Raw genomic sequence first — 15,000 nt, forward strand, 5'->3', positions numbered from 1 at the left:
TGCAATCTACTGCAGAGATAGCCTGCAGAGTTCTGTCACACTATCCAGGTCTGCGCCCAAACAATTTGAGCTTCTACTTTTAAAATTCACCTTTCCAGAAACAAGTCTCTCACCGTTGCCACTTGTTATAGACCCCTCAGCCCCCAGCTGTGCCCTGGACACCATATGTGAATTGATTGCCCCCATCTATCTTCAGAGTTCGTTCTGTTAGGTGACCTAAACTGGGATATGCTTAACACCTCGGCCCTCCTACAATCTAAGCTAGATGCCCTCAATCTCACACAAATTATCAAGGAATTTACCAAGTACAACCCTAAATCCTTAACCATGGGCATCCTCATAGATATCATTCTGACCAACTTGCCCTCTAAATACACCTCTGCTGTCTTCAACCTGGAACTCAGCGATCACTGCCTCATTGCCTGTGTCCGTAATGGGTCCACGATGAAACGACCACCCCTCATCACTGTCAAACGCTCCGTTAAACACTTCAGCGAGCAGGCCTTTCTAATGGACCTGGCCCGGGTATCCTGGAAGGATATTGACCTCATCCCGTCAGTAGAGGATGCCTGGTTGTTCTTTAAAAATGTGTTCCTCACCATCTTAAATAAGCATGCCCCATTCAAAAAATGTACAACTAAGAACAGATATAGCACTTGGTTCACTTGACTGCATTAGCATCAAACAGCCCCTGCGATATGAAACTTACCAAGGAAGTCAGGAACCAATATACACAGTCAGTTAGGAAAGCTAAGACTAGCTGTTTCAAACTGTTTCAAACAGAAATTTGCATCCTGTCACACTAATTCCAAAATATTTAGGGACTCTGTAAAGTCCCAAAACTGGATCCCTACAAATCAGCAGGACTAGACAATCTGAACCCTCTTTCTAAAATTATCCGCTGAAATTCTTGCAACCCCTATTACTAGCCTGTTCAACCTCTCTTTCGTGTTGTCTGAGATCCCCAAAGATTGAAAGCCGCAGTCATCCCCCTCTTCAAAGGGGGACACACTCTTGACCCAAACTGCTACAGACCTATATCTATCCTGCCCTGCCTTTCTAAAATCTTCTAAAACCAAGTTAACAAACAGATCACCGACCAGTTCGAATCCCACCATACCTTCTCCACTATGCAATCTGGTTTCCAAACTGGTCATGGGTGCACCTCAGCCATGCTCAAGGTCCTAAACAATATCATAACCGCCATCGATAAAAGACAGTATTGTGCAGCCGTCTTCATCGACTTGGCCAAGGCTTTTGACTCTGTCAATCACCGCATTCTTATTGGCAGACACAACAGCCTTGGTTTCTCAAATGATTGCCTCGCCTGGTTCACCAACGACTTCTCTGATAGAGTTCAGTGTGTCAAATCGGAGGGCCTGTTGTCCGGGCCTCTTGCAGTCTCTATGGGGCCACAGGGTTCAATTCTCTCTTCTCTGTATACATCAATAATATCACTCTTACTGCTGGTGAGTCTCTGATCCACCTCTACGCAGACGACCCCATTCTGTATACTTCTGGCCCTTCTTTCGACACTGTGTTAACAAACCTCCAAATGAGCTTCAATCCCATACAACTCTCCTTCCGTGGCCTCCAACTGCTTTAAAATGCTCGTAAAACCAAATGCATGCTCTTCAATCGTTTGCTGCCCGCACCCGCCCACCCGACCAGCATCACTACTCTGGACGGTTCTGACTTAGAATAGACTGTAAACTGTCCTTCCAGACTCACATTAAGCATCTCCAATCCAAAATTAAATCTAGAATCGGCCTCCTATTCCGCAACAAAGCTTTCTTCACACATGCTGCCAAACATACTCTCGTAAAACTGACCATCCTACCGATCCTTGACTTTGGCGATTTACAAAGACATTTACAAAATAGCCTCCAACACTCTACTCAGCAAACTGGATGTAGTCCATCACAGTGCCATCCATTTTGTCACCAAAGCCCCATATACTACCCACCACTGCGACCTGTATGGTCTCGTTGGCTGGCCCTCGCTACATATTCGTCGCCAAACCCACTGGCTACAGGTTATCTACAAGACCCTGCTAGGTAAAGCCCCACCTTATCTCAGCTCACTGGTCACCATAGCAACACCCACCCGTAGCACACGCTCCAGCAGGTATATTTCACTGGTCATCCCCAAAGCCAACACCCCCTTTGGCCTCCTTTCCTTCCAGTTCTCTGCTGCCAATGACTGGAACGAATTACAAAAATCACTGAAGCTGGAGACTCATATCTCCCTTTTATTCAAAGGTCAAAGTTCCAAGTTGCTCCAAACTTTAAACGCTCACTCCCCTAGTGGCCGGTTTTGAATGCATTTCCCAGTTCCTGACAGATGTCCAATTTCAAAGTCAATCTTGAGCGATCTGGATGTGTTTAGTGTGTTGTGTGTGTGTGAGTGTTTTGCAAAGTGTATGTGTATGTGTTTGTGTTTTGCGAGGTGTGTGTTTCGCGAGGTGTGTGTTTCGTGAGGTGTGTGTGTTTCGCGAGGTGTGTGTTTCGCGAGGTGTGTGTGTGTGTGTGTTTTGCGAGGTGTGTGTGTACCTGCCACTGCACCAGAACAGAGGTAGTAGTAGAGGGTTTAACTGACACTATCACTGGAGCCTCCTCAGGAACTAGACAGAGGGAGAGAGATGGAGAGATGGAGAGAGATGGAGAGAGATGGCGAGATAGAGAGATGGAGATGGGGATATGGACAGATGGAGATATGGACAGATGGAGATATGGACAGATGGAGAGATGGAGATATGGACAGATGGAGAGATGGAGATATGGACAGATGGAGAGATGGAGATATGGACAGATGGAGAGAAGGAGATGGACAGATGGAGAGATGGAGATATGGACAGATGGAGAGAAGGAGATGGAAAGATGGAGATATGGACAGATGGAGAGAAGGAGATGGAGAGATGGAGAGATGGAGATATGGACAGATGGAGAGAAGGAGATGGAAAGATGGACAGATGGAGAGATGGAGATATGGACAGATGGAAAGATGGACAGATGGCGAGATGGAGATATGGACAGATGGAGACATGGACAGATGGAGAGATGGACAGATGGAGAGATGGACAGATGGAGAGATGGAAAGATGGAGAGATGGAGAGAAAATGAAAAATCTTAATTTGGACAATATAAAACAGAGTAATTTTTTCCCTCCCTCCCTCCCTCCCTCCCTCCCCCTCCCTCCCTCCCTCCCTCCCTCCCTCCCTCCCTCCCTCCCTCCCTCCCTCCCTCCCTCCCTCCCCCTCCCTCCCTCCCCTCCCTCCCTGTCTCCCTCCCTCCCTGTCTCCCTCCCTCCCTGTCTCCCTTCCTGTCTCCCTTCCTGTCTCCTTCCTGTCTCCCTCCCTTCCTGTCTCCTTCCTGTCTCCCTCCCTTCCTGTCTCCTTCCTGTCTCCTACCATCCTGTAGTGTGATAACAGTCTCCGTCTCTTTGCTGTAGTTGCTGTCTCCTACATCGTTGGTTGCCAGCATCCTCAGCTTGTACGACGTGAAGGGTTTCAGTCTGTAAAACACATAAACACACTTAACAGTCACATAGAATATTCTCCTGTAGAAGCGGGAGTCAGGTCTATCAATCAAATCAAATCCAATTGTATTTGTCACATACACATGGTTAGCAGATGTTAATGTGAGTGTAGCGAAATTCTTGTGCTTCTAGTTCCGACAGTGCAGTAATATCTAACAAGTAATCTAACAATTCCACAACAACTACCCAATACACACAAACCTAAAGGGATGGAATAAGAATATATATATATAATATATATATAAATATATGGATGAGCGATGGTCGAGCGGCAAGATGCAGTAGATGGTATAGATGGCCTGGCTAGGGCCCAACCAGAAAGACAGAGAGAGAGAAAGACAGAGAGAGACAGAGACAGAGAGCAAGAGAGAGCGAGAGAGAGAGAGACAGAGAGAGAGCTGTCCTGTTCACACAATTAGACCCAACCAAATCATTAGAACACAAAAGATAATTACTTGACACATTGGAAAGAATGAACCAAAAAACGGAGCAAACTAGAATGTTATTTGGCCCTAAACAGAGAGTACACAGTGGCAGAATACCTGACCACCGTGACTGACCCAAACTTAAGGAAAGCTTTGACTATGTACAGACTCAGTGAGCATAGCCTTGCTGTTGAGAAAGGTCACCGTAGGCAGACATGGCTCTCAAGAGAAGACAGGCTATGTGATCACTGCCCACAAAATGAGGTGGAAACTGAGCTGCACTTCCTAACCTCCTGCCCAATGTATGACCATATTAGAGAGACATATTTCCCTCAGATTACACAGACCCAGAAATCAATTGTAAACATATCCAATTTTGATACATTTTGATATATACTGGGTGAAATACCACAGTGTGCATCACAGCAGTGAGATTGGTGACCTGTTGCCACAAGAAAAGGGCAACCAGTGAAGAACAAACACCAATGTAAATACAACCCATATTTATGTTTATTATTTTCCCTTTTGTACTTTAACTATTTGCACATCGTTACAACACTGTATATAGACAAAATATGACATTTGAAATGGCTTTATTCTTTTGGAACTTCTGTGAGTGTAATGTTTACTGTTAATTTTTTTTTGGTTTATTTCACTTTTGTTTATTATCTACTTCACTTGCTTTGACAATGTTAACATGTGTTTCCCCATGCCAATAAAGCCCTTGAATTGAATTGACTTTAATTGAGAGAGAGAGAGATTGTGTTGTGACTGTATGGTAATCGTATGGTGATCGTGGAGGGGGACAGGAAGTGTTCCTGGGGAATTGTGGGTATCGTAGGAATACAACATCAAAGACAGCTGCCTCAGAGGGGGTGGGACGGCAGCAGCACTGGGCCTGCCTGGGGACTACGATGAAAACAACCATTAGGGATAAATAACGTGTGTGTGTGTCTGCGTGTGTGTAATCTGGAGTAGTCTAAATCCCTGTGAACTAAAGCAATCAACAACATAAACTACAACAGCAAAAAGAGAGAGGGAGAGAGAGAGAGGGAGAGAGAGACAGAGACAGAGACAGAGAGAGAGAGAGAGAGAGAGAGAGGGAGAGAGAGAGAGATAGAGAGAGAGAGAGAGAGAGAGAGAGAGAGAGGGGGTGGAGAGAGAGGTAGAGAGAGAGAGAGGTAGAGAGATCTTATGATTTCCTTCTATCTGTGTCTCTCTCTGTGTCTCTGTGTCTCTCTCTCTCTCTCTCTCTCTGTGTCTTTCTCTGTGTGTCTCTCTGTGTGTCTCTGTGTCTCTCTCTGTGTCTCTGTCTTTGTCTGTGTCTCTTTCTGTGTCTCTCTCTCTCTGTGTCTCTCTCTGTGTCTATCTCTCTGTGTCTCTGTCTTTGTCTCTGTCTTTGTCTCTGTCTCTCTCTGTGTCTCTTTCTGTGTCTCTCTCTCTGTGTGTTTCTCTCAGTGTCTCTCTCTCTGTGTGTCCCTCTCTCTGTCTCTCTCTGTGTCTCTCCCTATCTGTGTCTTTCTCTGTGTGTCTCTCTGTGTGTCTCTGTGTCTCTCTCTGTGTGTCTTTGTCTTTGTCTGTGTCTCTCTCTGTGTCTCTTTCTGTGTCTCTCTCTCTGTGTCTCTCTCTGTGTCTATCTCTCTGTGTCTCTGTCTTTGTCTCTGTCTTTGTCTCTCTCTGTGTCTCTTTCTGTGTCTCTCTCTCTGTGTGTTTCTCTCAGTGTCTCTCTCTCTCTGTGTCCTCTCTCTGTCTCTCTCTGTGTCTCTCCCTCTCTGTGTCTTTCTCTGTGTCTCTCTCTCTGTGTCTCTGTCTTTGTCTCTCTCTGTGTCTCTTTCTGTGTCTCTCTCTCTGTGTCTCTCTCTGTGTCTATCTCTCTGTGTCTCTGTCTTTGTCTCTGTCTTTGTCTGTGTCTCTCTCTGTGTCTCTTTCTGTGTCTCTCTCTCTGTGTATTTCTCTCAGTGTCTCTCTCTGTGTGTCCCTCTCTCTGTCTCTCTCTGTGTCTCTCCCTCTCTGTGTCTTTCTCTGTGTGTCTCTCTCTCTCTGTCTCTCTCTCTCTCCCCCCGTTGTTTCAGAGGCCTGGAGGAAACAGCCAGCGCAGATTCCTTCAATCCAAAGCCTACATGTAAAGAATATTAAAGAGCGCATCAATGATTTGTATTTCCTGCAACTCTCTGAAGCCGTAACGGCATGGGAACGGCCTGTGTCTAACACTTTGTGAAACCAGTTAGTGATGCCGCAACAGTCTAAAGGCTTTCCCCCATAAAACTTTCTAAATGAAAATCTTAACTACAAAGTCGGCTCATCTACAAAGTACAGCGATCTCCATGGTAAGTTTCCAGAAGAAAACAGCCAGCCTTTTGAGGTGCGCAACTGAAAATGAAAGAACTACTACACTTCCAAAGGCTGTTGATCCTGATGTGGTTTAAACATGTAAGACCAAGACTAGAACATCCAATCTAGTTGTTTTTCTACAACAACGGTTACCATGGAGATCACTGTACTTTTACCAAAAGGTAAATATATATAGATATTCTACAGTGAAAACCTAGAGAAAAAACAATGAAACCTGGAGAAAATAAATGAGAAACAAGTTTTTTTGTTTTTTTTGTGTGTTATTAAATAAATATTGGCTGGTTTTTAAGTTGAGTTTTGAGTCGATTTTTTCTACAGTGACTGATGGACCCCGTTTGTTTTTAGGTCCTATTCCATGTCGTTCCAAAACCACACACAGGTATTTGACTGATGGACCAAAACGTTTGTTTTTAAACCAGTATATCTTGTTCAGTCATCCTCATTAATTAGCTAGCAGCTAACAAAACCAGTATATCTTGTTCAGTCATGGTACCTCATCAATTAGCTAGCTAGCTAAAACCTGGTTACTTTACCAGTATATCTTGTTCAGTCAGGTCATTTTAGCTAGCTAGCTAACAACCTGGTTACTTTGTATATCTTGTTCAGTCATGGTACCTCATTAATTAGCTAGCTAGCTAACAACCTGGTTACTTTACCAGTATATCTAAACATCACAGAAAGAGAGGAAAAAGGGAGATCAATGATCACAACAACAAATGAACAGTATATCTAAACTGATCTCTTGCATGTCATCAGTCACAAACTTGACGCTTTTAAAGAGACGGTGTAGAATTTTGGATGTCGGTGGTGCTTTTACACAATGTAGAAACCTAGTAATCCACTGATGACTTTGTCATTTCAATGTTTTATATAATATAATAATAATATATAATATATAATACTAATAATATATAATATAATAATAATATATAATAATAATAATGTTTTATATCAACATTCTAGCTTTTCATTATAAGCAAAACGTCTTTACAGGATTAAATATTTCAATTAAATGTTACACAACATGTGCTTCAAAAGTAGCAAGAATTCATATGGGCCCAAATCTCCAAGTCGATATTCACGTAACAATAAGTAATTCACCTTGGCCTTGACCTACAAATTGATAAAAACTACAATTATTTCCCATTCACCCCTATTGTAAAAGAGTCAAATCGTTGTTGATTTTTTTAAAATACAGAAATAACAAAACATGCCCGAAAAGTCGCTGTGTTGTTCAATGTACAACCAGGTCTAAAATCTGCAGCAACTCACTGCCTTCCTGAAGACAAACAATGTATACGAAACGCTTCAGTCTGGTTTTAGACCCCATCATAGCACTGAGACTGTACTTGTGAAGGTGGAAAATTATTTTTTAATGGCATCAGACCAAGGCTCTGCATCTGTCTTTGTGCTCCTAGACCTTAGTGCTGCTTTTGAAACCATCGATCACCACATTCTTTTGGAGAGATTGGAAACCCAAATTGGTCTGCACGGACAAGTTCTGGCCTGGTTTAGATCTTACCTGTCGGAAAGATATCAGTTTGTCTCTGTGGATGGTTTGTCCTCTGACAAATCAACTGTAAATTTCGGTGTTCCTCAAGGTTCCGTTTTAGGACCACTATTGTTTGCACTATATATTTTACCTCTTGGGGATGTTATTCGAAAACATAATGTAAACTTTCACTGCTATGCGGATGACACACAGCTGTACATTTCGATGAAACATGGTGAAGCCCCAAAATTTCCCTCGCTGGAAGCCTGTGTTTCAGACATAAGGACGGCAGCAAATGTTCTACTTTTAAACCCGGACAAAACAGAGATGCTCGTTCTAGGTCCCAAGAAACAAAGAGATCTTCAGTTGGATCTGACAATTAATCTTGATGGTTGTACAGTCGTCTCAAATAAAACTGTGAAGGACCTCGGCGTTACTCTGGTCCCTGATCTCTCTTTTGACGAACATATCAAGACTGTTTCAAGGACAGCTTTTTTTCCATCTACGTAACATTGCAAAAATCAGAAACTTTCTGTCAAACATTGATGCAGAAAAATGTATCCATGCTTTTGTCACTTCTAGGTTAGACTACTGCAATGCTCTACTTTCCGGCTACCCGGATAAAGCACTAAATAAACTTCAGTTAGTGCTAAATACGGCTGATAGAATCTTGACTAACCAAAAAATGTATCATATTACTCCAGTGCTAGCCTCCCTACACTGGCTTCCTGTCAAGGCAAGGGCTGATTTCAAGGTTTTACTGCTAACCTACAAAGCATTACATGGGCTTGCGCCTACCTATCTCTCTGATTTGGTCCTGCCGTACATACCTACACATACGCTACGGTCACAAGAAGCAGTCCTCCTTACTGTCCCTAGAACATCTAAGCAAACAGCTGGAGGCAGGGCTTTCTCCTATAGAGCTCCATTTTTATGGAACGGTCTGCCTACCCATGTGAGAGACGCAGACTCGGTCTCAATTTTTAAGTCTTTATTGAAGACTCATCTCTTCAGTAGGTCCTATGATTGAGTGTAGTCTGGCCCAGGAGTGTGAAGGTGAACGGAAATGCTCTAGAGCAACGAACCGCCCTTTCTGTCTCTGCCTGGCCGGTTCCCCTCTTTCCACTGGGATTCTCTGCCTCTAACCCTATTACAGGGGCTGAGTCACTGGCTTACTAGGGCTCTTTCATACTGTCCCTAGGAGGGGTGTGTCACTTGAGTGGGTTGAGTCACTGACGTGATCTTCCTGTCCGGGTTGGCGCCCCCCCTTGGGTTGTGCCGTGGGGGAGATCTTTGTGGGCTGTACTCGGCCTTGTCTCAGGATGGTAAGTTGGTGGTTGAAGATATCCCTCTAGTGGTGTGGGGGCTGTGCTTTGGCAAAGTGGGCGGGGTTATATCCTGCCTGTTTGGCCCTGTCTGGGGGTATCGTCGGATGGGGCCACAGTGTCTCCCGACCCCTCCTATCTCAGCCTCCAGTATTTATGCTGCAATAGTTTATGTGTCGGGGGCTAGGGTCAGTTTGTTATATCTGGAGTATTCCTCCTGTCTTATCCGGTGTCCTGTGAATTTAAGTATGTGAATTTGTGTCCTGTGAATTTAAGTATGCTCTCTCTCTTTCTTTCTTTCTTTCTTTCTCTTTCTTTCTTTCTTTCTTTCTTTCTTTCTTTCGGAGGACCTAGGCCCGAGGACCATGCCTCAGGACTACTTGGCCTGATGTCTCCTTGCTGTCCCCAGTCCACCTGGTCGTACTGCTGTTCTGCCTGCGGCTATGGAACCCTGACCTGTTGGACGTGCTACCTGTCCCAGACCTGCTGTTTTCAACTCTCTAGAGACAGCAGGAGCAGTAGAGATACTCTGAACGATGGGCTATGAAAAGCCAACTGACATTTACTCCTGAAGTGCTGACCTGTTGCACCCTCTACTACCACTGTGATTATTATTATTTGACCCTGCTGGTCATCTATGAACATTTGAACATCTTGGCCATGTCCTGTTATAACCTCCACCCGGCACAGCCAGAAGAGGACTGGCCACATAGCCTGGTTCCGCTCTAGGTTTTTTCCTATGTGCTAGCTCACAGCTCACACTCACTCACTCACTGCTAGCGTAATGTTCCGGTCGGTAGCTAGCTAGCACCAGTGCTAGTTAGGAGCAATTAGGAGCACCAGTGCTAGTTAGGAGCACCAGTGCTAGTTAGGAGCACAGGCGCCAGTTAGGAGCACCAGTGCTAGTTAGGAGCACCAGCGCCAGTTAGGAGCACCAGTGCTAGTTAGGAGCACCACCGCCAGTTTGGAGCACCAGCGCCAGTTAGGAGCACCAGTGCTACCAATAACAAAAAAATCTGATTTCTAGCACTGGTTTTAGTTGTATTGTGGTTGTGTGGTGGTCATGGTTACCTCTCTACGGTCCAGGCTGTGTAATTGTGTGGTATATCAGCAGAGTGACTGGTCCAGTCTCCGGTCGGAAGCTCTCTGGTTTGCAGGCAGTAGTACCGTAGGGGGGAGGAGCCTGTCATCCCGGCAACCCAGTGGAGGCGGAGCCTACGAGATTGGACCTCCCCCTGGGGGACGGACAACTTCCTGGGGGGGGAGGGACGCTCTGGAGGGGGGAAAGAGAGGTAGAGAGACAGAGACAGAGAGAGAAATAGGGAGAGAGAGAGATTTAACTGACCATGTAAATGAAGTCTATTGAACTGAGAGACAGAGAGAGGTATTATTCAGTGATCTCCATAGTCCGTTGATCCTTCAGCTTGTGTCTAAGCCCCCAACAGAGCAGAACTCTATCAGTTCAGCTGGTAGTATCATGGAACAACAGAGCTTTTGAGTCACACCACACTATAACCAATGGTGTGTGTGTGTGTGTTACCATATTACTGTGTATCCAGCGGCACATTTGGTTCCTTAGAAGTTGTGGGAACCCAGTCTATGGCATTGTGTTGTGTCATAGATAGATGACACAACACCACAGATGATGTCATAGATAGATGACACAACACCACAGATGATGTCATAGATAGATGACACAACACCACAGATGATGTCATAGATAGATGACACAACACCACAGATGATGTCATAGATAGATGACACAACGCCACAGATGATGTCATAGATAGATGACACAACACAACACCACAGATGATGTCATAGATAGATGACACAACGTCACAGATGATGTCATAGATAGATGACACAACACAACGCCACAGATGATGTCATAGATAGATGACACAACACCACAGATGATGTCATAGATAGATGACACAACACAACGCCACAGATGATGTCATAGATAGATGACACAACGCCACAGATGATGTCATAGATAGATGACACAAAACAATGTCACAGATGATGTCACAGATAAGATGACACGACACAATACCACAGATGATGTCATAGATATATGACACGACACAATACCACAGATGATGTCATAGATATATGACACGCCACAACGCCACAGATGATGTCATAGATAGATGACACAACACCACAGATGATGACATAGATAGATGACACAACACAACACCACAGATGATGTCATAGATAGATGACACAACACAATACCACAGATGATGTCATAGATAGATGACACGAAATCAATGCCACAGATGTCTCAAGTTTTGAGGGAGCGTGTAATTGGCCTGCTGACTACAGGAATGTCCACCAGAGCTGTTGTCAGAGAATTGAATGTTAGTTTCCAAACCATAAGCCGCCTCCAACGTCATTTTAGAGAATTTGGCAGTACGTCCAACCGGCCTCACAACCACAGACCACGTGTATGTGTGGGCGAGCGGTTTGCTGATGTCAACGTTGTGAACAGAGTTCCCCATGGTAGCAGTGTGGTTATGGTGTGGGCAGGCATAAGCTACGGACAACAAACACAATGACATTTTATCGATGGCAATTTGAATGCACAGAGATACCATGACGAGATCCTGAGGCCCATTGTCGTGCCATTCATCTGCCGCCATCACCTCATGTTTCAGTATGATAACGCACGACCCCCATGTCACAAGGATCTGTACACAATTCCTGGAAGCTGAAAATGTACCAGTTATTCGGCCTGCAGACTCACCAGACATGTCACCCATTGAGCATGTTTGGGATGCTCTGGATCGACTTGTACCACAGTGTGTTCCAGTTCCCTCCAATTTCCAGCTACTTCTCACAGCCATTGAAGAATAGTTCATATTGGTCCTGGTGTTCATATTGGTCCTGGTGTTCATATTGGTCCTGGTGTTCATATTGTGGTCCTGGTGTTCATATTGTGGTCCTGGTGTTCATGTTGGTCCTGGTGTTCATTGTGGTCCTGGTGTTCATATTGGTCCTGGTGTTCATATTGTGGTCCTGGTGTTCATATTGGTCCTGGTGTTCATATTGGTCCTGATGTTCATATTGGTCCTGGTGTTCATATTGTGGTCCTGGTGTTCATATTGGTCCTGGTGTTCATATTGTGGTCCTGGTGTTCATATTGGTCCTGGTGTTCATATTGTGGTCCTGGTGTTCATATTGTGGTCCTGGTGTTCATGTTGGTCCTGGTGTTCATATTGGTCCTGGTGTTCATATTGGTCCTGGTGTTCATATTGTGGTCCTGGTGTTCATACTGGTCCTGGTGTTCATATTGGTCCTGGTGTTCATGTTGGTCTTGGTGTTCATATTGGTCCTGGTGTTCATATTGGTCCTGGTGTTCATATTGGTCCTGGTGTTCATATTGGTCCTGGTGTTCATATTGGTCCTGGTGTTCATATTGTGGTCCTGGTGTTCATATTGTGGTCCTGGTGTTCATATTGGTCCTTGGTCCTGGTGTTCATATTGGTCCTGGTGTTCATATTGGTCCTGGTGTTCATATTGTGGTCCTGGTGTTCATATTGGTCCTGGTGTTCATATTGTGGTCCTGGTGTTCATATTGGTCCTGGTGTTCATATTGGTCCTGGTGTTCATATTGTGGTCCTGGTGTTCATAGTTTGTGATCCTGGTGTTCATATTGGTCCTGGTGTTCATATTGTTGGTCCTGGTGTTCATATTGTGGTCCTGGTGTTCAGTTTGTGGTCCTGGTGTTCATATTGTGGTCCTGGTGTTCAGTTTGTGGTCCTTGGTTCATGTTGGTCCTGGTGTTCATGTTGGTCCTGGTGTTCATATTGGTCCTGGTGTTCATGTTGGTCCTGGTGTTCATGTTGGTCCTGGTGTTCATGTTGGTCCTGGTGTTCATATTGTGGTCCTGGTGTTCAGTTTGTGGTCCTGGTGTGGCCCTGGTGTTCATGTTGGTCCTGGTGTTCATATTGTGGTCCTGGTGTTCAGTTTGTGGTCCTGGTGTTCATATTGTGGTCCTGGTGTTCAGTTTGTGGTCCTGGTATTCATGTTGGTCCTGGTGTTCATGTTGGTCCTGGTGTTCATATTGGTCCTGGTGTTCATGTTGGTCCTGGTGTTCATGTTGGTCCTGGTGTTCGTGTTGGTCCTGGTGTTCATATTGTGGTCCTGGTGTTCATATTGTGGCCCTGGTGTTCATATTGTGGCCCTGGTGTTCATATTGTGGTCTTGATGTTCATATTGTGGCCCTGGTGTTCATATTGTGGTCCTGATGTTCATATTGGTCCTGGTGTTCATATTGTGGCCCTGGTGTTCATATTGTGGTCATGGTGTTCATATTGGTCCTGGTGTTCATATTGTGGTCCTGGTGTTCATATTGGTCCTGGTGTTCATATTGTGGCCCTGGTGTTCATATTGTGGTCCTTATATTCATATTGTGGCCTGGTGTTCATATTGTGGTCCTGGTGTTCATATAGTGGCCCTGGTGTTCATATTGGTCCTGGTGTTCATATTGTGGTCCTGGTGTTCATATTGTGGTCCTGGTGTTCATATTGTGGTCCTGGTGTTCATATTGTGGCCCTGGTGTTCATATTGGTCCTGGTGTTCATATTGTGGTCCTGGTGTTCATATTGTGGTCCTGGTGTTCATATTGGTCCTGGTGTTCATATTGTGGTCCTGGTGTTCATATTGTGGTCCTGGTGTTCAGTTTGTGGTCCTGGTGTTCATATTGTGGTCCTGGTGTTCAGTTTGTGGTCCTGGTGTTCATGTTGGTCCTGGTGTTCATGTTGGTCCTGGTGTTCATATTGGTCCTGGTGTTCATGTTGGTCCTGGTGTTCATGTTGGTCCTGGTGTTCATGTTGGTCCTGGTGTTCATATTGTGGTCCTGGTGTTCATATTGTGGCCCTGGTGTTCATATTGTGGCCCTGGTGTTCATATTGTGGTCCTGATGTTCATATTGTGGCCCTGGTGTTCATATTGTGGTCCTGATGTTCATATTGGTCCTGGTGTTCATATTGTGGTCCTGGTGTTCATATTGGTCCTGGTGTTCATATTGTGGTCCTGGTGTTCATATTGTGGTCCTGGTGTTCATATTGTGGTCCTGGTGTTCATATTGTGGTCCTGGTGTTCATATTGTGGCCCTGGTGTTCATATTGGTCCTGGTGTTCATATTGTGGTCCTGGTGTTCATATTGTGGTCCTGGTGTTCATATTGTGGTCCTGGTGTTCATATTGTGGCCCTGGTGTTCATATTGGTCCTGGTGTTCATATTGTGGTCCTGGTGTTCATATTGTGGTCCTGGTGTTCATATTGGTCCTGGTGTTCATATTGTGGTCCTGGTGTTCATATTGTGGTCCTGGTGTTCATAATGGTCCTGGTGTTCATATTGTGGTCCTGGTGTTCATATTGTGGTCCTGGTGTTCAGTTTGTGGTCCTTGTGTTCATATTGTGGTCCTGGTGTTCAGTTTGTGGTCCTGGTGTTCATGTTGGTCCTGGTGTTCATGTTGGTCCTGGTGTTCATATTGGTCCTGGTGTTCATATTGGTCCTGGTGTTCATGTTGGTCCTGGTGTTCATGTTGGTCCTGGTGTTCATATTGTCCTGGGTTCATATTGTGGTCCTGGTGTTCATATTGTGGTCCTGGTGTTTCATATTGGTCCTGGTGTTCATATTGTGGTCCTGGTGTTCATATTGGTCCTGGTGTTCATATTGTGGCCCTGGTGTTCATATTGTGGTCCTGATGTTCATATTGTGGCCCTGGTGTTCAGTTTGTGGTCCTTGTGTTCATATTGTGGTTCATATTGTGGTCCTGGTGTTCAGTTTGTGGTCCTGGTGTTCATGTTGGTCCTGGTGTTCATGTTGGTCCTGGTGTTCATATTGGTCCTGG

At 44.9% G+C, this 15,000-nt stretch overlaps 1 protein-coding gene across 1 annotated transcript in view; it reads right to left on the reverse strand.

Moving 5' to 3' along the window:
- The window catches only part of LOC121845342 (protein sidekick-1-like), a 76,855-nt gene that overhangs the window by 26,050 nt on the left and 35,805 nt on the right, over positions 1-15,000 (reverse strand). The window contains exons 6-8 of the mRNA XM_042316501.1: positions 10,203-10,404; positions 3,410-3,513; positions 2,553-2,623 (exon numbers count right to left, since the gene is read on the reverse strand). Coding sequence (XP_042172435.1) covers positions 2,553-2,623; positions 3,410-3,513; positions 10,203-10,404 — 377 coding nt within the window. The remainder of the gene's footprint in view (positions 1-2,552; positions 2,624-3,409; positions 3,514-10,202; positions 10,405-15,000) is intronic.

The sequence above is a fragment of the Oncorhynchus tshawytscha genome, unplaced genomic scaffold, assembly GCF_018296145.1.
Source record: "Oncorhynchus tshawytscha isolate Ot180627B unplaced genomic scaffold, Otsh_v2.0 Un_contig_910_pilon_pilon, whole genome shotgun sequence".
Lineage (NCBI taxonomy): Eukaryota > Metazoa > Chordata > Actinopteri > Salmoniformes > Salmonidae > Oncorhynchus > Oncorhynchus tshawytscha.